This window comes from Pelophylax lessonae (assembly GCF_965119305.1).
Source record: "Pelophylax lessonae genome assembly, chromosome: 8".
Classification (NCBI taxonomy): domain Eukaryota; kingdom Metazoa; phylum Chordata; class Amphibia; order Anura; family Ranidae; genus Pelophylax; species Pelophylax lessonae.
In genome coordinates, this window is record NC_138775.1 from 286177389 (window position 1) to 286202393 (window position 25005).

General features: G+C 44.3%; 1 protein-coding gene across 11 annotated transcripts in view; it reads left to right on the forward strand.

Annotated features, from left to right (window-relative positions):
- DAB1 (DAB adaptor protein 1) overlaps positions 1–25005 on the forward strand; it is a 1145503-nt gene that overhangs the window by 911412 nt on the left and 209086 nt on the right. For all 11 annotated transcript variants that reach the window (XM_082264815.1, XM_082264809.1, XM_082264811.1 and 8 more), the window contains one exon: positions 14494–14633. In XM_082264815.1, the coding sequence (XP_082120941.1) occupies positions 14494–14633 (140 nt within the window). The remainder of the gene's footprint in view (positions 1–14493; positions 14634–25005) is intronic.

A 25005-nucleotide genomic window follows, 5' to 3' on the forward strand; every position in this document is an offset into this window, starting at 1 on the left:
TTTGTTTTGTTTGAGGATGCCCTACAGATGCTTAATAGGGTTTAGGTCTGGAGACATGCTTGGCCAGTCGTTGACCAGTCGTGACCCCCCCCCCCTTTCTGCCGCCTTCCGTGGCTCTGCCTGGGTCTCCCGTCCCACTGGGAGACCTGAGCAACCAGCCAGCACCTCCACCGGCTGGTTGGAGTCCTGAACTAAGCCAGATTCGGCTTTGATCGGGTCTCGGAGGATGTAACCCGGAGGCTGATTCATGACGTCACATCCGAGTTACTCGGCTGCTAAAGGCGCCGAATTTAAAAAAGTGACAGTATTCAAAAATGCAGATTTTGGCACTTTGAATACATTGAAGTGCAGTGGAGGGGTTTGGGGTCTTTTAGACCCCCGATCACTCCATAAAGAGTACCTGTCACTGCATATTACTGTCACAAGGGGAAGTTTACATTGCTTGGGACAGCAATAAAAGTGATCAGATTTATTTATTTTTTTTAAAAACCTGTGCAAAAATTAAAAAATTAAATAAAATAAACAGGAAAAAAATAAATTTTAAAGCGCCCCCATCGCCGTTCGCTCACGCACTAAAGAAAACATATATGGAAGTTGCGCTCCGCAAATGACAGCGCTGTTCAAACCACACATGTGAGGAATTGCCGCGATCGCCAGAGCGAGAGCAATGATTAAAAAAACAAACAAGAGCTACTCTGTAACTCTAAACTGGTAACCAGTAAAACTTTTTAAAGCGTCGGCTATGGAGATTTTTATTGACCGTAGTTTGTCGCCATTCCGCGGGGGTGCGCAATTTTAAACCGTAACATGTTAGGTATCTATTGACTCGGCGTGACATCATCTTTCATAATATACAAAAAAATGGGCTAAAATGCAGTGAAATTTATATTTTCCAAAACAATGGCGTTTGAAAGACCGCTGCGCAAATGCCGCAAAAATATTGCAACCACCGGCATTTTATTCTCCAGAGTCTTTGCTAAGAATTATAAATATATAACTAAGTAATTTTCTAGCAAAAAATACAGATTTTAACTTGTAAACAACAAGTGTCAGAAATGGGCTCGGTCCAGAAGTGGTTAAGGAATCTAAACGAAAAACTTTTTCGTCATGTACATGTCTACCGCCACTTTCCTCATTAAAGCCCTGCAGGTGCAGAAGCTGATTGATAATTATTAAAGCCAGTAAATACTTACAATTCGGACCGATCACAATCAATACAAGGATGCCAGGATGCTTCCGCGTTCCACGGCTCTAATCAGCAAAACCGGACGTGACGTATGACGTACGGGACTCTGCCCTACGTGTTTCGTCATTCAGACGTCTACTGGAGCTGTCATTTTATTTATTTATCCATTTGGTTAAGTTATATACAAACACTTAATCACCATTTACCATATTCGTTTAGTAGTACGGTTTCCACTGGCACTTACCACTGCGACCAGTTAATAAAATTGATGACACAGTGTGCACTTTTGTTTATTTATTGAATATTCTACTACACTGTTTTGCACTGAGAACTTTGTTCTCAGGGGGATGTTGATCAGCCCACCCATTAGCTCTTTCTAGCACAAGCACTTTATTTCTCACTGATAGATTGTTTATTCATCATTTATTGGTTTATGTTTATGGGGGAAACGGTTTAAAGTTTGCTCAACAGGTAGCGCCTTATACAAACTTCTTCCTTCCCTTTAACATTCGTACCCCTGGGGTAGGTTTGTGGCAGCTCACACCTGTATGTATGTACAGTGCATTTTTTCAGGGGGAACGCGGGGGAACGCAGTTCCGGCACCTTCAGCACTGAATGTTTGTAATGGCAAGGGGTGCTGGGGTAGGGTGGGGTGTGATGGAAGGTCCACTAATGCTGGGTGCTAGGGAATCTATTGTTGCTAGAGAGGATTTAGTTTTGTGTGGTGGCTTATTGTTGCTGGTGGGGTCAATTGTTGTTGCAAGGGATCCACTGTTGAGGCAGGAGGTCTATTGGTCTATAGAGTATAGAGTCTATTGATGCTGGCTGCTGGGAGATCTGTTCTTGCTGCTGGGGGTCAATTTTTGCTGGAGTGATATTTTGTTGCAGGGGTCCAATATTACTGAGAGAATCTATTGTTGTTGGGGGTGTATATTGTTGCTGGCTGCAGGGGATCTATTTTACTGCTTTTCTTGTTATCATTACCAAATTCCATACAAATTAGCACGACATAGTGAAACTTGGCTTTGTATTCTCTAATGCCTTGTTTCCACTGAGCGGATCGGTTCGGGTCGGTTCGGTACGGTGCACTAATTTGAGTGTTTCCATTATGAAAGTGGCCCATACAACCGAACCAAACCGCACCATTCCTGGTACAGTTAGGGCGGAGCTACTGGCGTCACACGATAGATTCCACTGATTGGCGGACAGGAAACCATCAATGCTCACGTCAAATGAAAGAACAAAACAAACACCTCATTTGGTGTAAACCCTGCATGGTCCCTGGTGGCCCGACTTGCAGTGGAAACGCTCACCTGAATAGACTGGACCATTCTAACCCTTCCAAACTGGACCGACCCGAACCGTTCCCCTCAGCGGAAACGAGGCATTAATGAGGCAGTGCTGGGAGGTTGGTAGGGGGTGGTACTAAGGGACGGTGCTCGGAGGTGGGTAGGGGGTGGAATCAAGGGACGGTGCTCGGAGGTGGGTAGGGGGCGGAGACAAGAAGTGACTCAGAAGGGGGGAGTTACTGCACCTATTCTCTGAGAAAAAAAGCCCTGTGTATGTATATATATATATATATATATATATATATATATATATATATATATTTTACACTACGTACTCCATAGCGCTGGTAAGTTTCTGTTTTTTTATTACTTCTTTAAATGTTTATAAATGTAATTTCACATTCATTAATGCGATGCAAAATGTGAATGGAGCCTGAAAGCTCAATAAAGGAAAATCTGTCATAAGCAAGCCTCCATAATTATAATAATAATAGAAGTCAGACTATTTCCATTCCTGTATAAGGTGCTGATTTTCTCTCCATGTTTCCAGTAACTTCAGATCGGTTATTGCTTCTATAACACAATAAGTGTTGCCGTTTTCTGTATGTGATGGCGCAGTCAGGCTTTGGGCTGACGCACTTTTTTTTTTTTTTTTTCTCCGCTGAGAATAAGCGCTTGTTCTGTATCGGCAGCTTACCTGTTAGAGAGGCAATCATACATTTTACGGAACTATCTCATTTTGCTACGGAAATTTTCAAAACTGCATAGCGGGAGTCAAATTGGACCCAAAGACGTATCATTTAAGCGGAGCCTGTGTACAAATAACTGTGATTTACCAACGAAATGAGAGGCCGGATCACGTTTAAAGCGCAATTTTCTATAAAGTATTAAAAGGTAACACACAATTTACGGAAAATCTTTATGAAGATGGATGGCATGTAGGAGACAAGAAAACTCCAAAAGTAAACCGTGCTTTGGTTAAATAATATATTTTTATAAACAAATATTTGTATAAATTAATATTTTATTTATAAATTAAATAATTTAATAATATATATTGACTAAATGTGCAAATTGTGAAAAAAAAAAAAAATGAAAATTAGCATCAAAATGGGAAATCTTGATCCATCGCCAAAAATTCTCCCTCCGGTGCCACCACTTTTTGAAAGTGTACGAAGTCCAATGGGAGTGGGTCTAGGAGTCTAAATTCTATTAATATTGGTGTTAGTTCACAACAGGATAATACAAAGCAGGTCACACATGAGCCCCCCATCATAGAGCCCACCAATACACAGTCCCCCTATCAAATGGTCTCCTAATACACAATCCCCTCATCAAAGAGCCCCCCATTACACAGCCTCCCTATCAAAGAGCAACCAAAACACAGTCCCCCATCATAGAGCTCCCAATACACAGTCCCCCTATCAAATGGTCTCCTAATACACAATCCCCTCATCAAAGAGCCCCCTATTACACAGCCCCCCTATTAAAGAGCCACCAAAGTTACAGTCCCCCATCATAGAGCTCCCAATACCTAGCCCTCTATTGCAGAGCTCCAAATACATAGTCCTCTATTGCAGAGCTCCCAATAGACAGTCCTCTATTGCAGAGCTCCCAATACATAGTCCTCTATTGCAGAGCTCCCAATCGACAGTCCTTTATTGCAGAGCTCCCAATACACAGCTCTCTATTGCAAAGCTTCCAATACATCGCCCTCTATCACAGAGCTTCCAATGCACAGTACTTTATTGCAGAGCTTCCAATACTCAGTTCTCTATCACAGAACTCCCAATACACAGTCCTCTATCGTCACTCTCCCAATACATTGTCCCCTATCGCAGTGCTCCCAATACGCAGTCCTCTATTGTCGAGCTCCCAATACATTGTCCCCTATCGCAGAGCTCCCAATACACAGCCCTCTATCGCAGAGCTCCCAATACACAGTCCTCTATCGCAGAGCTTCCAATACCCAGTCCTCTATTGCAGAGCTTCCAATACACAGTCCTCTATTGCAGAGTTCCCTATACATAGTCCTCTATCGCAGAGCTCCCAATACACAGTCCTCTATCTCAGAGCTCCCAATACACAGTCGTCAATCGCAGAGCTCCCAATACACAGTCCTCTATCGCCAAACTCCCAATACACAGTCCTCTATCGCCAAACTCCCAATACACAGCACTCTATCGCAGAGCTCCCAATACACAGCCCTCTATCGCAGAGCTCCCAATACACAGCCCTCTATCGCCAAGCTCCCAATACACAGCCCTCTATCGCCGAGCTCCCAATACCCAGTCCTTTATCGCAGCGCTTCCAAAACCCAGTCCTCTATCGCAGAGCTTCCAATACCCAGTCCTCTATCGCAGAGCTCCCAATACACAGTCCTCTATCACAGAGCTTTCAATACCCAGTCCTCTATCACAGAGCTCCCAATACACTGCCTTCTATTGCATAGCTCCCATAACAAAGAGCTCTATCGCAGAGCTCCCAATACACATACCTCTATTGCAGAGCTCCCAATACATAGTCCTTATATCAAAGAGACACCTAATACACAGTTGCCCCATCATAGAGCCCCCCATACATCGTCCCCATATCAAAGAGCCACTCATTACACAATCGCCCCATCAAAGAGCCCCCAATACACAGTCCCCATACTCAGTCCCCCATCACATAGCCCCCAACATACAGTCCCCCATCATAAAACCCCCAAACACACATTCCTGTAATACAGAGCCCCCCCCCCCCCAATATACAGTCCCCTTTCATAGAGCCCCAAAACACATTCCTCCATCACAGAGCCCCCCAATACACAGTTGCCCCATCGTGGAGCCCCCAATACACAGTCCTGCCATCATAGAGCCCCCCAATACACAGTCTTGCCATCATAGAGCCTTCCACTATAGAGTCCCCTTATCAGAGAGACCCTGAATACATAGTACCCTTATCGAGGAGCCACTGAATACACCATTCCCCCATCACAGAACCACCCAATCACACAACCCCCTTTTCACATCAGAGCTCTACCTTTTTGCCCCAGCAGTCTGACAGAGGATAGGAGGCGAAGGAGGTCTGGAAGAGGTGGACTTTCATTTCCGGAATGCTGGGGGTGGCCCTGCGTACAGTCTGCTTCGGATCAGAGTCATGTGTTGCCATGGTACAGGTGAGCCAGCCATCATCACCATAGCCATGTGTCAATCACACCATATGTCCCGACTGTAAAGCGTTATTGGTTGTTATGATGCTAGCTGCCAGCCTACCTGCACTTTGGCCACTCATGATGATGATCCAGGGCAAGCTGAATTCCATGCTTGTGGCACCATGGGGAAAATCAGATAGCTTCCAATGAGAAACACTGGCTTAGGAGATATACTGTATTTACAGAATATATACACTGTATTGTCAAAAGTATTGGGACACCTGCCTTTACACGCACATAAACTTTAATGGCATCCAAGTCTTAGTCTGTAGGGTTCAATATTAAGTTGGATCACCCTTTGCAGCTATAAAAGCTTCTACTCTTCTGGGAAGGCTGCCCATAAGGTTTAGGAGTGTGTCTATGGAAATGTTTGACCATTCTTCCAGAAGAGCATTTGTGAGGTCAGGCACTGATTTTGGACGAGAAGGCCTGGCTCACAGTCTCTGCACTATTTCATCCCAAAGCTGTGCTATCAGGTTGAGGTCAGGACTCTGTGCAGGCCAGTCAAGTTCCCCACCCCAAACTCACTCACCCATGTCTTTAGGAAACCTTGCTTTGTGTACTGGTGCGCAGTCATGTTGGAACATCCCTATCCCTAAACTGTTCCCATAAAGTTGGGAGCATGAAATTGTCTAAAATGTCTTGGTATGCTGACGCTTTAAGAGTTCCCTTCATTAGAACTAAGAGGCCAACCCAATCCCTGAAAAACAACCCCACACCATAATCCCCCCTCCACCAAATGATTTGGACCAGTGCACAAAGCAAGGTCTATAAAGACATGGATTAGTGAGTTTGGAGTGGAGGAACTTGACTGGCCTGCAGAGTCCTGACCTCAACCCAACAGAACACCTTTGGGATGAATTAGAGTGGAGACTGCGCTTCTGGAAGAATGGTCAAACATTCTCATAGACACACTCCTAAACCTTGTGGACAGCCTTCCCAGAAGAGTTGAAGCTGTTATAGCTGCAAAGGGACGGCAAACTTAATATTGAACCCTACGAAATAAGACTGGGATGCCATTAAAGTTCACGTGCATGTAAAGGCAGGTGTCCCAATACTTTTGACAATATAGTGTTCTTTGGAAGAGTGAAGGGCCACCCATGAGGCCCCCAAAGTTAAGTATGTTTCTCTTGAATTTTTATCTCTTCATATACATACTTGTTAGTTGGAGAACCAATTTTGTCTTCTCCATATTTTATTTTTTCAAGCACACATTAAATAACAAACACATTTTGATGAGACGGTTCTGCCTAGTGGAACATCTTTGAACGGCTCCTTTGTAGCTATGGAAACATCCACTCTGCTACCTATATAACATAATTTATTTCTTAATGTGTGAAGGGAAGAAGAAACATTTCCATAAATAGTGGTTTCTGCCAAGAAAAAGGGGGTTGTGACAGGCTAAGAGAAGTGTTGGCGCTCGGCCCGTTCCATGAAACATCAAAGTCTTCGCACAAGTATGGCAATTTAATTTCTGCCGTTGAGGTACTCCAGAGTATTGGCTCCCTCTGAATGGAAGATGTGGCCTTCCCAGCAATAAAGCCGCAGTTCTGTCTCATAATATTCATCATTATACCTGATACAACAAGAAACATGCGTATCGTATAGGACACGTTCAGAACTGTAAGCAAGCAAGGCCCAAGACTCATGAAGCCTAAAATGTTCTCAGGCATGATGGCACCAGGGGCTTTGTTTTCACTTATTCCTCCCTTAAGTATTTATTTCTGCTCTAGGTGCTAAAAATGATGTCCAAATTTTATCAGTTTTAAAATGTACCATTAGAGATGAGCAGAGAAATTGATTTAACAGCAAAATTACCATTTTTTCTGTTGGCAATATTTTCTCAATTTTGTTCAGCCACTTGCCGACCGCTCACTGAGCTGGTACTGCGGCAAAGTGGCTCGTTATCGTCCAGCGACAAAGACCTATGTCGCTGGATCCCGCCCTCTCTCGGCGGCGCGCGCGCCTCGCCGGAGGCTCGCTCCCGCTGTATTCAGACACAGCGGGAGTCGGGCCAGGGGCCGCTCTTCCCCGATCGTCGGGGATCGAGTGAGGAAATCCGCCCGCTTGTGTAAACAAAGCGGGCGGATCTCCTATGTGACAGGCAGGGACAGATCACAGGATTCGGCATAGCTCAACCTGCGATCTGTCCCTGTGTCACACAGTCCCCTCCCCCTACACACTTCAGTAAGCATGAGGCACACATTTAACCCCTTGATCCCCAATAAAGTTAACCCCTTCTCTGCCAGTGTCATTATTACAGTAACAGTGCATACTTATAGCACTGATTACTGTAGTAATGTCACTGGTACCCCCAAAAGTGTCAAAAATGTCAGTTAGGGGTCCAATCTGTCCGCCGCAATGTCGCAGTCCCGCAAAAAAAATCATTACTAGTAAAATAAAAATAAACAATAAAAATTACAAAATCTTTCCCGTAGTTAGTAAACGAGATAACTTTTGCTCAAACCAATCAAAATACGCTTATTGTGATTTTTTTTTTACCAAAAATATGTAGCAGAAAACGAATTGGCCTAAAATGTTAAAAAAATTTAATTAATAATTATTTTTTTTTTTGGGAATGTTATACTGTATATCAGAATGTAAAAAATATTGTTTTTTTTTTTTTCAAAATTGTTGCTTTTTTTTCCAAAAAGTATAAATCGCACAGGTGATCAAATTCCACCAAAAGAAAGCTCTATTTGTGGGGAAAAAAAGGACATAAATTTAATTTGGGTACAGCGTTGCGCAACCGCGCAATTGTCCGTTAAAATAATGCAGTGCTGAATCGCAAAATATAGCCTGGTCAGGAATGGGGTAAAATCTTCCGGTCTTAAAGCGGTTAAAAATACACTCATTGAGGATTTTTTTGTCAAAGACATGTAGCTAAATACATTTTGGCCTAAATATATGACAAAAATTGAATATATTGGATATTTTTTTAACTGTCAAAGTAGAAAATGTCAATTTTTTTCGCAAAATTTTTGCTCTGTTTTTATTAATATCGCAAAAAATGAAAAGCACAGAGGTGATCATATACCACCAAAAGAAAGCTCTGTTTGTGGGAAAAAAAGGACGTAAATTTCGTTTGGGTACGGCGTTGCATGACCGCGCAATTGTCAGTTAAATTCGTGCAGTGCCAAGTTGCAAAAAGTGGCCTGGACGTAAAGCAGGAAATTTTAATGTAAATCAATGAGAGGTATATTTAGGAGTATTTAATATATTTAATTCTAGTATTTGTAGTTTTTTTTTCTTACTTTCTTTTTTTATTTTCATTGTTATTTGTGCACTGTCACTTTATATTTTTTTCTTTCCGCTATCTGCTTAAAAAAAAAATATTTAATGTAGGGCTGTTTTTGCCAAAGGAACAGGTTCAGGATAGTTAAAAAGAGCTCTTGTAACCCACAGAAGCCATCCTTCTAGCCACCTAAACCCTTTCCTTTGCATTTCAAAATATTGGGTGAAATTTACCAAATTTTTTTGGGGGGGAAAAAATCTCCCAGTTTTACAATTTTTTTCTGCCAAAAGAACAGCTCCAGGATTTTTATATAGTTTAAAGGAGCTTTTGTAACCCTCAGGAGCCATTTAAAGCCTATTGCATCCTTCTTGCCACTTAAGCCTTCCCCACTGCATTTCAAAATAATGATAATATTTTACCAAAATTTTCTTGGGGAAGAAAATCTCTCAGCTTCATTATTTTCTTTTGCCAAAAGAAAAGGTCCAGGATAGTTGAAAGGAGCTTTTGTAACCCTCAGGAGACATTAAAAGCCTTTTGCATCCCTCTAGCCACCTAAGCCTTCCTCATTGTATTCTTAACGTTTCAGTAAATGCCAATGCATGATTTTTACCCTCTACAACCCTCTACAACACACAGAGGACTCCTTTCCTGGAGGTATGGGAGTAAAGCGGGGACAACTTGGAGAAGTCAGCCAGGTTGGCTGGTGAGTGTTCAGTCTGGGAGGACTGTGGAGTAAAGTCCCGTACACACGCATCGATTATTGGCCGTGAATTTTCGGCCAACGTCCGATCGGCCGATTTTCGGCTTGTTAGTATGATGCTTCCGACAACCGACTCCGACTTTTGGGCCGAAAAAAATCTGGTGTGAAAGCTATAAAACTTTTGTTGGCCGTCAACACAACGGCCGATTTTCCGTCAGTCAGTACAGATTTCGGCAGTCAAAAATCTGATGAGCAAAACTGGGCATGCTCAGAGAAGAAAAAAACACAGGGAAAGTAAACCATCACATGACATCACTTCTGAAGTAGATTTTTGTTGGCCAAGAAAATTTGTGTGCAGTCTAGAGCACATTCCAACCAACAAAACACCACTCTGGACAAAAGTCGGACGATCAGTTGGCCGATAATCGTTGCGTGTGTACGAGGCATCAGTGTCAGTCTGGGAGGACTGTGGAGTAAGTGCCGGTTCACATTATTGCGGCTGCGGCGATTGCATGTAATTCGGAGCGCACTGCTCCTTCATTACATGCGATTGGATGTGCGGATGCGAATTCAGCCATACACTTTGTATGGCTGAATTTGCAGTGTATCCGCACCAAACTTGCACATGACCCTTTTTTTCAGCCGCATCATGATCGGATAGCACAGTGGTTCACACTTGTGCGATCCGATTCTGTGCGAACTGTCAGATCGCACTGCGATATGCGATCAAACTGGGGGTGTCGTTAACATTTAATTGACACCCCCTGCGTATCGCATATGGCAGTGTGAACTGCCAGATGAACGGATGCGATGCGGGAACAGGCTGCGAATTCGCAGCCTTCCCGCATTGCACAAGTGTTAACCAAGACTCAGTGTCAGTCTGAGAGGACTGTGGAGAATGTGTCAGTCTGGGAGGACTGTGAAGAGTAGCCAGAATGGCTACAGAAAGAGGCAGGTGCAGCCAGGCTGGATGGCAGTGCCTGAAAAGGTGGTGGTGGGCTCAGTGACTATGGGAGGAAGTGCTGGAAATGTGTTAGCTGTGTCACCCTATCTGAAATATAGGGGCTGCGAATCCCTGCCTGTAATGGGCCTTTGCTACAAAACCACAACAGGCTGCCATAGCTGGGTTTCTGCAAACAAGAGTATGCTGGAGGAAGAAGAGGAGCTGTATATAGGATTGTATGTAATAGAAGGGTCCCTGTAGTTTGTTGTTTGAAGTCGGTTGGGCATCCCATAATATCCCTATTGAAGTCGGGTGGGCATCCCATAATACCCCTATTGAAGTCGGGTGGGCATCCTATAAAATCCCTATTGAAGTTGGGTGGGCATCCCATAATATCCCTATTGAAGTCGGGTGGGCATCCCATAATATCCCTATTGAAGTCGGGTGGGCATCCCATAATATCCCTATTGAAGCTGGGTGGGCATCCCATAATATTCCTATTGAAGTCGGGTGGGCATCCCATAATATCCCTATTGAAGTTGGGTGGGCATCCCATATCATCCCTATTGAAGTCGGGTGGGCATCCCATAATATCCCTATTGAAGTCGGGTGGGCATCTCATAATATCCCTATTGAAGTCGGATGGGCATCCCATAATATCCCTATTGAAGTCGGGTGGGCATCCCATAATACCCTTATTGAAGTCGGGTGGGCATCCCATTATATCCCTATTGAAGTCGGGTGGGCATCCCATAATATCCCTATTGAAGTCGGGTGGGCATCCCATAATATCCCTATTGAAGTCAGGTGGGCATCCCATAATATCCCTATTGAAGTCGGGTGGGCATCCCATAATATCCCTATTGAAGTGGGGTGGGCATCCCATAATATCCCTATTGAAGTCGGGTGGGCATCCCATAATATCCCTATTGAAGTTGGGTGGGCATCCCATAATATCCCTATTGAAGTTGGGTGGGCATGCCATAATATCCCTATTGAAGTTGGGTGGGCATCCCATAATATCCCTATTGAAGTCGGGTGGGCATCCCATAATATCCCTATTGAAGTCAGGTGGACATCCCATAATACCCCTATTGAAGTTGGGTGGGCATCCCATAATATCCCTATTGAAGTTGGGTGGGCATCCCATAATATCCCTATCCCCACCCAAGTTCATTACCCTCAATAAAACAAAGAAACAAAGTCCCGGACTGTTCTCTGACTCTGAGTCACTGTGGAAATGTGATGTGCCTGGCTGTGCAGGGTAGGAAATTCCAGTTCATCTGCTACCGTTAAGGTGGTGCGCTACACAATCATAAAAATAAGGTTGAATCGCGTCAGAGAAGGAGCTGACAGGTAGTCTGGTTCCAATACTGTGCAATACATTTTTTTTAAACGTCTGGTTTGCTTGGTCGGTGTGGCTATTCCCTTATATGGGATAACTGATTTTTAGGGGATTTTTGTGCTATAAATTCCTATTCACTTCTGAGTTTATAGCATCACCGATTCTACCAGTCCACCTCCGTACTCCTGATTAAAGCTACAGTTCTGAGCTCTCCTCTGGGAATTGATGATCTGGGGGCTTTGGATGCAATTCAGCCACCTTTTTATGAGTAGCTATATCTGGAAATACAGAAGAGCGGTCTACCATGAAAGCATGATCTCACCAGCTGGACCTTCAGCACCTGAGTCAGTCGGCATCTCTATAAACATTAATACATAGTGTGCATTTATTTTATTTTTCGTTTTTTTTTTTTGTAATGTACATTTCTTTTTATTTCCTTGTATCAATGCAATGTCGTGTTTTTTTTTTTTTTTATTACCAAGATATAGATGTGCAATTTTTTTCATTGCCAGACCGCTTCTATTTTTCTTCACCCATATGTTACAGTGCAAACCAGAGCAACATGTAAAGAGCAATCTGGGATGCTGGCATGCAAAATGAATACATTGTCTCCTCAGAATTTCTAAATATAATTAATATACACACAAAAAAAGAAAATCTGTCCATATTTTACTGGGCAAGGTTGGTGTATATGGAGCTACCAACTTTCCAGTTCCATTTGCCATTTGATAGTCACCCAAATTATAAGAGCCGTGTAATTCATAGAGAAGAGCAATCTTATAGAGGCCACAGATTTTAATTTCATGTCATCACATGATACCATTTTTTATTAACTAGAGACCGGTGACAATACTGAGAATGCAGCCTATTCATTCAAAACAGACCAGTGACATCACTGAGCACACAGCCTATCAATTCATTAGAGACCAGTGACATCACTGAGCACACAGCCTATCAATTCATTAGAGACCAGTGACATCACTGAGCACACAGCCTATCCATTCATTAGAGACCAGTGACATCACTGAGAATGCAGCCTATCCATTCACTAGAGACCGGTGACATCACTGAGAATGCAGCCTATCCATTCACTAGAGACGGGTGACATCACTGAGAATACAGCCTATCCATTCACTAGAGACCGGTGACATCATTGAGAATGCAGCCTATCCGTTCACTAGAGAGCGGTGACATCACTGAGAATGCAGCCTATCCATTCACTAGAGACCGGTGACATCACTGAGAATGCAGCCTTTCCATTCACTAGAGACCGGTGACATCACTGAGAATGCAGCCTATCCATTCACTAGAGACCAGTGACATCACTGAGAATGCAGCCTATCCATTCACTAGAGACCGGTGACATCACTGAGAATGCAGCCTATCCGTTCACTAGAGACCAGTGACATCACTGAGAATGCAGCCAATCCAATCACTAGAGACCGGTGACATCACTGAGAATGCAGCCTATCCATTCACTAGAGACCGGTGACATCACTGAGAATGTAGCCTATCCATTCACTAGAGACCAGTGACATCACTGAGAATGCAGCCAATCCAATCACTAGAAACCGGTGACATCACTGAGAATGAATTCTATCCAATCACTAGAGACCGGTGACATCACTGATAATGCAGCCTATCCATTCACTAGAGACCGGTGACATCACTGAGAATGCAGCCTATCCATTCACTAGAGACCGGTGACATCACTGAGAATACAGCCTATCCATTCACTAGAGACTGGTGACATCACTGAGAATGCAGCCTATCCGTTCACTAGAGACCGGTGACATCACTGAGAATGCAGCCTATCCATTCACTAGAGACCGGTGACATCACTGAGAATACAGCCTATCCATTCACTAGAGACTGGTGACATCACTGAGAATGCAGCCTATCCATTCACTAGAGACCGGTGACATCACTGAGAATGCAGCCTATCCATTCACTAGAGACCGGTGACATCACTGAGAATGCAGCCTATCCATTCACTAGAGACCGGTGACATCACTGAGAATGCAGCCTATCCATTCACTAGAGACCGGTGACATCACTGAGAATGCAGCCTATCCATTCACTAGAAACCAGTGACATCACTGAGAATGAATTCTATCCAATAACTAGAAACTGGTGACAAGATAACTTGGGAAAGATGTAGCATTAGCACTGGAACCTTTGACATTTTAAATTCCAGAACACTAGATCATGCCAAGCCATGTTGTCTCACATAAATAAGAAAGTCGTATGATACCAATAAGAATGGTTCTCATGATACTAAAAAAAACGTGAGACTTTTTAAACAAAATGATTGGAAATAATTAGAAAGCGTTGGGTGATATGTGGTGTTGTGGAGACTCTCTGCTCGGTGACAGATGGCACCGCGGTTTTATTTCAGGGAATTCACAAGCTGTTTTCTCTTGAACCTCACGCTTTACCTTTGTTCTCGGCGTCTGGCCCAGAGCAAGAAGAAGCTGAGAAATATTGTCTCCACATTTAATCGCCGTGCTGCTCTTTCTCGGAGGGGTGGAAGATCCCTCTCCACGTTGGCTCAGTTTGCGTGTTGTTGAATGTTTTTTCATTTTTTTTTCCCTTTTAGGTCAAGACCGCAGCGAAGCCACATTGATAAAGAGGTTTAAAGGGGACGGCGTCAGGTACAAAGCCAAACTCATTGGAATCGATGAGGTTTCTGCCGCAAGAGGGGACAAGTTATGTCAAGACTCGATGATGAAACTCAAGGTGAGGACTCGTTCAATTGTTTTTTGCTGTTTATGACAATTAGGATATTTTCCCTAGTGATTTTCTGGAGGGCAGGGCCTTGACAAGGGGTGGGCAGGAGGAGAATCTGCCCTGGGTGCAGTGGGCAGAGGTGGCTGCCCCTTCTCCACATGCTCTAGGACAGTGGCTGGTGTCCAGTGGGCCATGGCTTGGAGCTTCACACCATGCACGTCCAACTTCTTTCTAACTGCTAAAAAAGCAAGAATTTGACCATGGATGTGCATTGCATACTCAATGCCAACCATAGGCAGCTGGAACAATGGGGCAGAGAATGGCCACAGAGGGGTTTGTGGGGGAGGTGCAGCATGGTGCGGTGGCAGTAAACACTGAGAATCCAGTTGCAAAGAACAGAACTTGTATTAACCACTTTACCACCGGAGGATTTTGCTGTCTTACGTCCAGGCCACTTTTTGCGATTCGGCACTGTGCGACTTTAACTGACAATTGCGCGGTCATGCAACGCCGTACACAAAAGAAATTGACGTCCTTTTTTTTCCACAAACAGAGCTTTCTTTTGGTGGTATTTGATCACCTCTGCGCTTTTTATTTTTTGCGATATTAATAAAAAAATGTGAAAATTTTTAAAAAATAACAATATTTTTCTACTTTGACAGTTAAAAAATATCCAATATATTCAATTTTTGTCATATATTTAGGCCAAAATGTATTTAGCTACATGTCATTGACAACAAAATTCTCAATGAGCATATTTTTAACCGCTTTATGACCGGAAGGTTTTACCCCATTCCTGACCAGGCCATATTTTGCAATTCGGCACTGCGTTACGTTAACGGACAATTGCGCGATCATGCAACGCTGTACCCAAATTACATTTATGTCCTTTTTTTCCCCACAAACAGAGCTTTCTTTTGGTGGTATTTGATCACCTGTGCAATTTTTACTTTTTGGGCTATAAACAAAAAAAAAAGCGACAATTTTGAAAAAACAGCAATATTTTTCAAATTTTTTTATATGAAATTACCCCAAAAAAATGTAAAAATCAAAATTTTTTATCATTTTAGGCCAATTTGTTTTCTGCTACATATTTTTGGTAAAAAAAAAAAAAAATCACAATAAGCGTATTTTGATTGGTTTGCGCAAAAGTTATTGCGTTTACTAACTAAGGGAAAGATTTCTGTCATTTTTGGTGTTTTTTTTTTTAACGAGTAATGGCGGCGATCTGCGATTTTTTTTACGGGACTGCGACATTGCGGCGGACAGATCGGAACTTGACTGACGTTTTTGACACTTTTGGGGGTACCAGTGACATTACTACAGTAATCAGTGCTATACATATGCACTGTTACTGTAAAAATGACACTGGCAGGGAAGGGGTTAATTTTTATTGGAGAGGGAGGGGTTAATATATGACTGGTGCTTACTGACATGTGTGGGGGGAGGGGACTGAGTGACACAGACACAGATCGCAGGTTCAGCTATGCTGAATCCTGCAATCTGACCCTGCCTGTCACTTAGGAGATCCGCTCACTTTGTTTACACACTCGATCCCCGACGATCGGGGAAGAGCGGAAGAGCGGTGATCACCGCCGCTCCTCCCCTGGCCCGACTCCCGCTGTGACTGAATACAGCGGGAGCGAGCCTCCGGCGGCCGAGAGAGGGGAATGTCTGGTGACGTAGGTCTACGTCGCCAGACGATAACGAGCCACTTTGCTGCAGTACAGTCAACGTGACTGGTCGGCAAGTGGTTAATGTTAAAGTTCTGCAAGCTTGGGGGGAAGGCGCCTGTCCAGGAACACTCACAGAATGGAACAGCGGGGTGTAGCAGAGCAGGTCCCAGGTGTGCCAACAGCATCTGTCTTGAGGGGCCAAATTCGTCCTGGCTGGTCCTTGCCCAACTGGGGAGGTACCCAGGAATGTCCCTATCTTTACTCTACTCCTTTGGAACCTCTCTCTGCCGCTAATCACTTTCCCTGTTGGACAGATGACCTGTCCCTGCACTACCCACATGTGAAATGTACACCAAGCCTGGGAGCCAGGGCCTTAAATAGGCTCTGCCTGACCCAAGATGGCTGCCAGAGTCACATGGGGCGGCAACATCCAATCAGATAACGTACCCAGTGACCCAGGAAACCATAGAGGAGCCATGTTCCTCTTGACTTCCTCCCCACCCCAACTACAATGCTGCAGTGGTCGAGCTCTACCTACAGTGGAGAACGTATGCTGCACCTGCCAACAGGCTCACCTATTAAGGGGCGCAGTTCTGCATCCTTGCCCTTGGCATTGGATGAACTTGTCGCTGTACTACTGGAGGGCAACAAAGCTGAAAAGCAGAGTGGGATTGAGCAATGCACCTGTGTACAGCGCCAGATTTAATGAAAGATGAGCATGTGACCTCCTCCCAGGATATAGTGTTCAGATTCAGCAGTCAATCACCTGCTGAGTTTGATCTGTTATCTGCTTTTTCTGCAGTCCTCCCCACCCCCATACAGCAGAGCTCAGACTGGAAGAGGGAGAAGCAGCACAAGTTGTTAATTAGCCTGCTATGATGCTGATAGGAGTAGAGAACAGAGAGATGATTATTTTTAGTTTGCTGCTTTTCCTTTCACTGTCTACTCATGGGTTACAGTAGGGATATGACCTGTAAGGCTTATATGTGTCGCCTGTAGGGCAGCCTATTTATTTTAACCACTTCTGGACCTTCCAAATACTAGTGTAAACGAGTCCTTAGTGCTACCTGGCTGCACCAGAGAAAAATCAGGTCTCCTGCCCAGGGCTGTGCTGAGTGGCCAGGGTTGCTGTTAGTAATCACAGGGCTCCACATAGCCTACCTGACAGCCCCCCCCCCCCCCCCCCCGGGCAAAAGTGACTGAGGACATAGATTTATCGGTCCCCTTCTCTGTAGACCCAACTGCACAGATGAATGAATAGGAACCACTCTGAGGCTTCCTTCTTAATCACAAGAGGAAGCATAGTGATGAATGGACACAGGAGTGATTGGTACCATTGGTACTCACTGTGTTCATTCAGGAAAACAAGGGGCCGGTAAACATGATATGAGGGGGGCATTGAGCTGTGATTTTAAACTTTTCAAAAAAGGAAGGGGCCAGTAAATTACATATTTACAGACCCCTTTCCCCGCTCTCCATCCTGAAACACTCCCTGTATGCCAATAGCAGCTTCCGGCAGGAGAGGAGAGGAGGGAAGCCGGTGGCTCTCTAGGGGAAAGGGGCACATGAGGGGGGGGGCCGGACAACAGATGGAAGGGGCACATGGGGGGGGGGGTCCGGACAACAGATGGAAGGGGCACATGGGGGGGGGTCCGGACAACAGATGGAAGGGGCACATGGGGGGGTCCGGACAACAGATGGAAGGGGCACATGGGGGAGTCCGGACAACAGATGGAAGGGGCACATGGGGGGGGTCTGGACAACAGATAGAAGGGGCACATGGGGGGGGTCCGGACAACAGATGGAAGGGGCACATGGGGGGGTCCGGACAACAAATGGAAGGGGCACATGGGGGGGGGGGTCAGGACAACAGATGGAAGGGGCACATGGGGGGGGGGTCCGGACAACAGATGGAAGGGGCACATGGGGGGGGGGTCCGGACAACAGATGGAAGGGGCACATGGGGGGGGGTCCGGACAACAGATGGAAGGGGCACATGGGGGGGTGGTCCGGACAACAGATGGAAGGGGCACATGGGGGGGGGTCCGGACAACAGATGGAAGGGGCACATGGGGGGGTGGTCCAGACAGCAGATGGAAGGGGCACATGGGGGGGGGTCCGGACAACAGATGGAAGGGGCACATGTGCTAGAACCAATCCCCCTGCAGTGCAGCTGGAGGGAGAATGAGGTGGAGAAGCTGGCAGCGCTGCAGGGGGATTGGTGTCTGCAATAAGATAGTAAAGCCGGCCCTCCTGCTCAGCAGATACCTGGTCCCCCCCTTTTGAACTGGTGGGGCCCAACCCCAGTACAGAAGGGGCTGGCTGTACTGACTTATCAGCGGCCCTGTGAGTGGCAGAGCAGTGTAACTCTCAGGACTGGATGGACAGGAATGCAAAGCCTTTGACCCGTAAAGCTCCTCTCTTGTATCTATTTTATCTGTGCATTTATCTTATTGGACGGCGTTCAGCTTTAAACACAATATTTGCTGCCCGTTTTCAAATAGTAAGCACAAATCTGTCGGCAAATTTATCATCGACCCTCTTCCACCGCCGTCTCCGTCTTATCCTTCACGCTCTGCCCAGATTGCATATTTGCTGATAGTTGCAGTCTAAATATTTCATCCTGTTTTCTGCATTTTTTATTTTTTCTCCTTTTCTGTAAGTGATTTCCTTTGATTGGCTGCTTTTTTTTTTTGCCATCTCCAGGAAATCTCTGCTGTATAAATGAGTTTTAATCTTTCTCTTTGCACTTTACCAACTTGTGTCGGTCACCCGCTGGCAAAATAAAAAACCCCACCGTCTGTCTTTTTTTTTTTTTGTTGGAGGGGGTAAAAATTTCTCTGTGTCCGCACAACGTTTGATGCCTTTTTATGGAAGGCGTGCGAGGTTTATCTGAGCTCCAGTAAACGGTGACGAGGCCCAGGCGGTCTTCTAGATTAATGTTCTTGTCTTGTAAGTAAGCATAACAGCTTTTATGTTTAACAGTGTGACACGGCCCTTTCTCTTCAATTTTAATAATTCCCACTCTCTTATCGAAAGGCTGCACAAGACATTAGTGCTCTTTCCGTGCCGTTAGTGCTTCCACTAGGAGGATGGCAGAAAAAGCTCCTGAGGCATAGGAAGCCAATTTTGGCATTTACCGGTTCAGAGATATCATATACATCCCTGGAAGGTGAAAGAAAATGGGGAGATGTAACGTCATTTAGACTTGAACTAAAGGGCTCTGTAGCATAATGCAGTTGTCATCCAATCACAGCCGAGACCTGATATTATAAACTGCAAGTATATGTATATACAGTTACATAGTTACATAGTTACATAGTAGGTGAGGTTGAATAAAGACAATAGTCCATCCAGTTCAACCTGTGTAGGTGTGTGCAGAGATGTATAGTAACGAAGTAGAACTACTTAAGTACTGTACTTAAGTACCTAAATGCGGTATCTGTACTTTCCTAGAGTAGAATTTTTTTCTCCTACTTCTACTTTTACTTCACTACATTTTTTCGATGATTTCGATACTTCTACTCAAGTATTTTTTTTTTGTGCTGCATAGTTACTCGTTACTTTTAAAAAAATTACCACTGCCAGAACAGTAGATGGCAGGTTGCATAAAGCTCAAAAAAATGTGTATAATGTCATTTGTAAATCAGCGCATACGAAAATAAAGGCTGTGTATAATAAAAGCTGCTATACCAAATCTTTCCAATAAAAAGAAAATATGAAACAAACAAATAAATGGTGCTACAGCGCTTAAAGTGCATCAAGAAACTACTAACAAACACCGGTTTATCATTTGAATAAATCATTTGAAATAATAAAAAACAATATGATGTTCAAACTTTTGACTTCTTTCTTTAATAACTACATAACACAGTACTTGTACTTCTACTTTCAGTACTTGAGTAGAATTTTTTTTTCAAAACTACTGGTACTTTTTACTTTTAGTACTTAAGTAGCAAATTTTTTGAAAAAACTACTTGCAATACTTAAGTAAAAAAAATGTTGAATACTTTAGTACTTCTACTTAAGTAACTTTTTCTGCGAGCACTTCCACTTCTACTCAAGTAATTTTTTGATCGAGCACTTGTACTTTTACTCAAGTAGAAATTTCGAGTACTTTATACAAGTCTGGGTGTGTGTGGCTGTAATCATCTCACATAGCCCTTAATGTCCTGATCCTTGAGATGTACGTCTAAGAGTCTTTTGAAAGCCACCATACTTCCCGCAGAAACCACCTCTTGTGGTAGAGAATTCCACAATCTTGTAGCCCTAACAGTAAAGAACCCCCTCGTTGCCTGAGGTTAAAACGCTTCTCCTCTAATCACATTGTATGCCCTTGAGTCCTCATGCAATCCCTTCGACTGAATAGCTTTTTTTTTCTAAGCTGAGATCCCCATTGAGATATTTATAAATTGCTATCGTGTCCCCCCTCAGGCGTCTCTTCTCCAGGGAGAATAAATCAAGCGATTGCAGACGCTCTTCAAAATTAAGGTCCTCCAATCCCCTAATCAGTTTAGTTGCCTTTCTCTGGACGTAACGAGGCCCAGGCAGGGTCAGTTGTGCTCATAAGTTTACATACCCTGGCGGAATTTATGATTTCTTAGCCATTTTTCAGAGAATGTTAATGATAACACAAAAACTTTTCTTTCACTCATGGTTAGGGTTTGGCTGAAGCCATGGGCGTAACTACAGGGGTTGCAGGGGTTGCAATTGCAACCGGGCCCCATGCTCCAGGGGGCCTGTGTGGCTCCCCTGTACACCTGGATAGGAGGGGCAGCGGGGGCAGCATGTAGAGAAATCACTGTCCTCCTTTTTCCTCCTGTAGCAGCAGGAGTAAAGGACCCCAGGGTCAGTGGGAAGAGCCCCAGACTTGAAGGGAAGGGTCCCTTCATGGTTTCCTGCACCGGGGTCCTGAAGGTTCTAGTTACGCCTCTGACTGAAGCCATTTATTATGAATCAACTGTGTTTACTCTTTTTAAATCATAATGACAACATAAACTACCCAAATGACCCTGATCAAAAGTTTACACACCTCAGCTCTTAAGCAGAGTTTAACCCTAAAAATAAACTTTGCAGCATCAGTTAGCATAAAAAAACCTGAAAAAGAAATGGATAATTATTATTATTTTTATTTTTTTTTCACTTTCCTTGTTTTTAATGAAAATAAACTTACCTTCCTTCCTCTTCCTCCTTGTACGGCCGTGGCCCCCGACGTCACTTCCTCCTTTGCATTGCGTCCTTTGAAATGAGCGTCATCAATCCCAGGATGCAATGGGAACAGCCCCGGCCGCTACTCTGATTGCCGATCGCAATCTACAGCGCATGCGCGAGATTGAGATCGGCATTCTGGGTAGCCAGGAGCCCGGAAGGACACAGGGGGGGACACCACGACTTCAGATGCCCACACCGGAGATGGCCGCGCTGTGCAATCAATTTTAAAGGTAAGTATTTATCTTTATTCTATAACTGTAATGACCTGTAATGTGGAGTTAGTGTTAGTGTAATTGGGGATAGCTTAGGATTAGGGGGGTATTTTTAGGTAAAAAATGTGGCTGGAACTCCGCTTTAATATCGTGTATTGCCCCCTTTAGAATCAATGACAGCTTGAAGTCTTTTGTGGTATTTGTGGATGAGACCAGTGGCGGCTGGTGCTCCATGGGCCGGGGGGGGGGGGGGCAGACAGACCACACCAGCCCGCACAAAATACCCCCTGGCGGCCGGCTCACTCACCCTGGACATGTGAAGGGCAGGCAGGCAGCTTCCCCCTCAGTCTTCTGCGTCTCCTCCCTCCTCCTCCTCCTTGGCCAATGGCATGGCTTCTCCTTTCGGCCAATTGGGAAACAGGTCTCAGGACCCGCTTCCTGATTGGCCAGGAGGAGGATCCGTGTGACAATAGCGAATATTCATTTGCTATTGTCACACAGCTGGGTGGGCTCTGTGCGCAGTGCTCTGCACCCAAAGCCCACCCTTTTTTGAAGCCTATTAGAGCCTCTGGTTCTAATCACGTGCGTCAAAAAAAAAAAAACAAATTGGAATCCATGCATCCAGTGCCCTGCATGTAGATTAGGGGACCGGATGTATGGATGGGCCCAATGGACGGGCCGTTACTGGATGAGACTCTTTATCTTCTCAGATGGTAAAGCTGCCCATTATACCTGGCAAAAAGCCTCCAGTTCCTGTAAATTATTGGTCTGTCTTGCATGAACTACACGTTTGAGATCTCCCCAGAGTGGCTCAATGATATTGAGGTCAGGAGACTGAGATGGACACTCCAGAACCTTCACTTCATGCTGCTGTAGCCAATGACAGGTCGACTTGGCCTCGTGTTTAGGATCATTGCCATGTTGGAATGTCCAAGTACATCCCATGTGCAGCTTCCGGGCTGATGAATGCAAATTTTCCTCCAGTATTTTTTGATAACATACTGCATTCATCTTACCATCAATTCTGACCAAATTTCCTGTGCCTTTGTAGCTCACACATCCCCAAAACATCAGCGATTCACCTCCGTGTTTCACAGTATGAATGGTGTACCTTTCATCATAGGCCTTGTTGACTCCTCTCCAAATGTAGCATTAATGGTTGTGCCCAAAAATCTAAGAATATGCATGCATCATACATACTAGGAAGAGTACAACTGGGGGAATCCATAGCGGAGAAGGATCTGGGTGTTCTGGTAGATCCTAAGCTTAATATTAGCATGCAATGCCAAGCTGCGGTTTCAAAAGTGAGCAAAATTCTTTCTTGTATTAGGAGAGGTATGGACTCCAGAGAGAGAGATATCATTTTGCCCCTGTACAAATCATTAGTAAGACCTCATCTGGAATATGCAGTTCAGCTTTGGGCACCAGTTCTAAAAAAGGATATCAGGGGAACTGGAGAAAGTGCAGAGAAGAGCAACCAAACTGAAAACGTAAGAGGCATGGAGGAGCTCAGCTATGAGGAAAGATTAGAGGAACTGAATTTATTCTCTCTTGAGAAGAGGAGATGAGGGGGATCTGATCACCATGTATTAATACATAAGGGGTCCATATAGTGAACTTGATGTTGAGTTATTCACTTTAAGGTTATCACAGAGGAAAAATACGGAAAGGTTTCTTCACAGTAAGAGCTGTGGAAATGTGGAATAGACTCCCTCTAGAGGTGTGTGATGTGAGTCACTTTGGCTGGGGGGCTTGTGAAACCCGGATTGCTTTAGGGAGCTTGGGAGACTCTTTGTCCAGCTTCCCCAGCCCATCTTATGTGTAAGTCACTCTGTGTCTATTAGGGGCACAGGGTGACCAAGAACCCCAGACGGGTCTGCACAAATTAGACTCGCTGTACAACCACACCGGACATTTAGTGTTGCCCCAGTTATCCTGGGTTCTATATGTGTGGTTTTGTATTGAAAGAGTGAAGGGCTCTTTCACTTGGGACAATTATATTTCTGGACATTATCCCTCAGGAAATATATAAAGATATATTGCAGAAGGGTTTCATACACCCTTGCTAGTGGGGTGGGGTTTGTTGTTGTTGAATACCTGCATTCCATTGTTCTATTGTTCCTGTCTGCCTTGAGTAAGCTTATTATGGGATGTGTATGTTTGTGTGGATTGGCTAAGGTTGTCAGATTGTATATCTCTGTGTGCATGTGTTTTGAATAAACAGTTTGATTCTGGTTTCACTCCAAAACTTCTACTGTCTAGTTCTTGGGGTAACTATAGCCAGATTCACAGAGCTTAGGAAGCAGGTTACTGGTGGAGATACCCAGACAGGGGTGTTCGGATTCCCGTCACAAGGGGGGTTCTAGCCAGCTCAGTAGATTGCTTTAAAAAAGGCCGGGATTCTTTCCTAAATGTATATAACATAACTGGGAACTAATATGTATAGGTAAGGTTGATCCAGGGTATATCTGATTGCCTCTTGGGGGATCAGAAAATAATTTATTCCCCTGCTACAGCAAATTGGATCATGCTTTGCTGGGATTTTCACCTTCCTCTGGATCAACTGTGGGTATAGGAATGTGTATATGTGATTGTATAGTTGTATTTTCTTCTTCTTTTTTTTTTTTTTTTATCGGTTAAGCCAGATGGACTTGTGTCTTATTTCAACCTAACTAACTATGTAACTATGTAACCGTATAGAGCCTAGCCAATGTAGCCAAAGCTCCACAGTAACAAACTATGTATGGCTAACGGGTGGTTTTCTGAGAGTAGTTGGTAAACTAGAAAAGGTCACAATTGGTCAACTGTAAAAAGTGCCCAAGGGATAAGCAAGAGCAGAGTTGGGAGTACAGCCAATGGTTGTTGTCAAGGGTATTCTAGGAAAATGTATATATAATTCTAGTTTGCATAGATTCTCTAGAGCAGGGGTCTCCAAACTTTCTAAACAAAGACCAGTTTAGTTTTCTTCAAACTTTAGGGGGGCAGCCTGTGGCCAGCAGGAGTAGAGAATGTCGTGGTGTCAGTGGAAGTAAACAGTGTCCCCTCTTTGCTATTAGGGGGAGAAATACTGCCCCATCATTGGTATCAGTCTGAATGGTGCCCCATCATTGGTATCAGTGTGAGGAATAGTGCCCCATCATTGGTGTCACTGGGAGGTAAAGTGACCCATCATTGGTATCAATGGGAGGAATAGTGACCCATCATTGGTGTCTTTTTCAGCAATAGTGCCCCATCATCAGTGTCAGTGGGAAGAATAGTGTTCCGTCATTGGTGTCAGTGGAA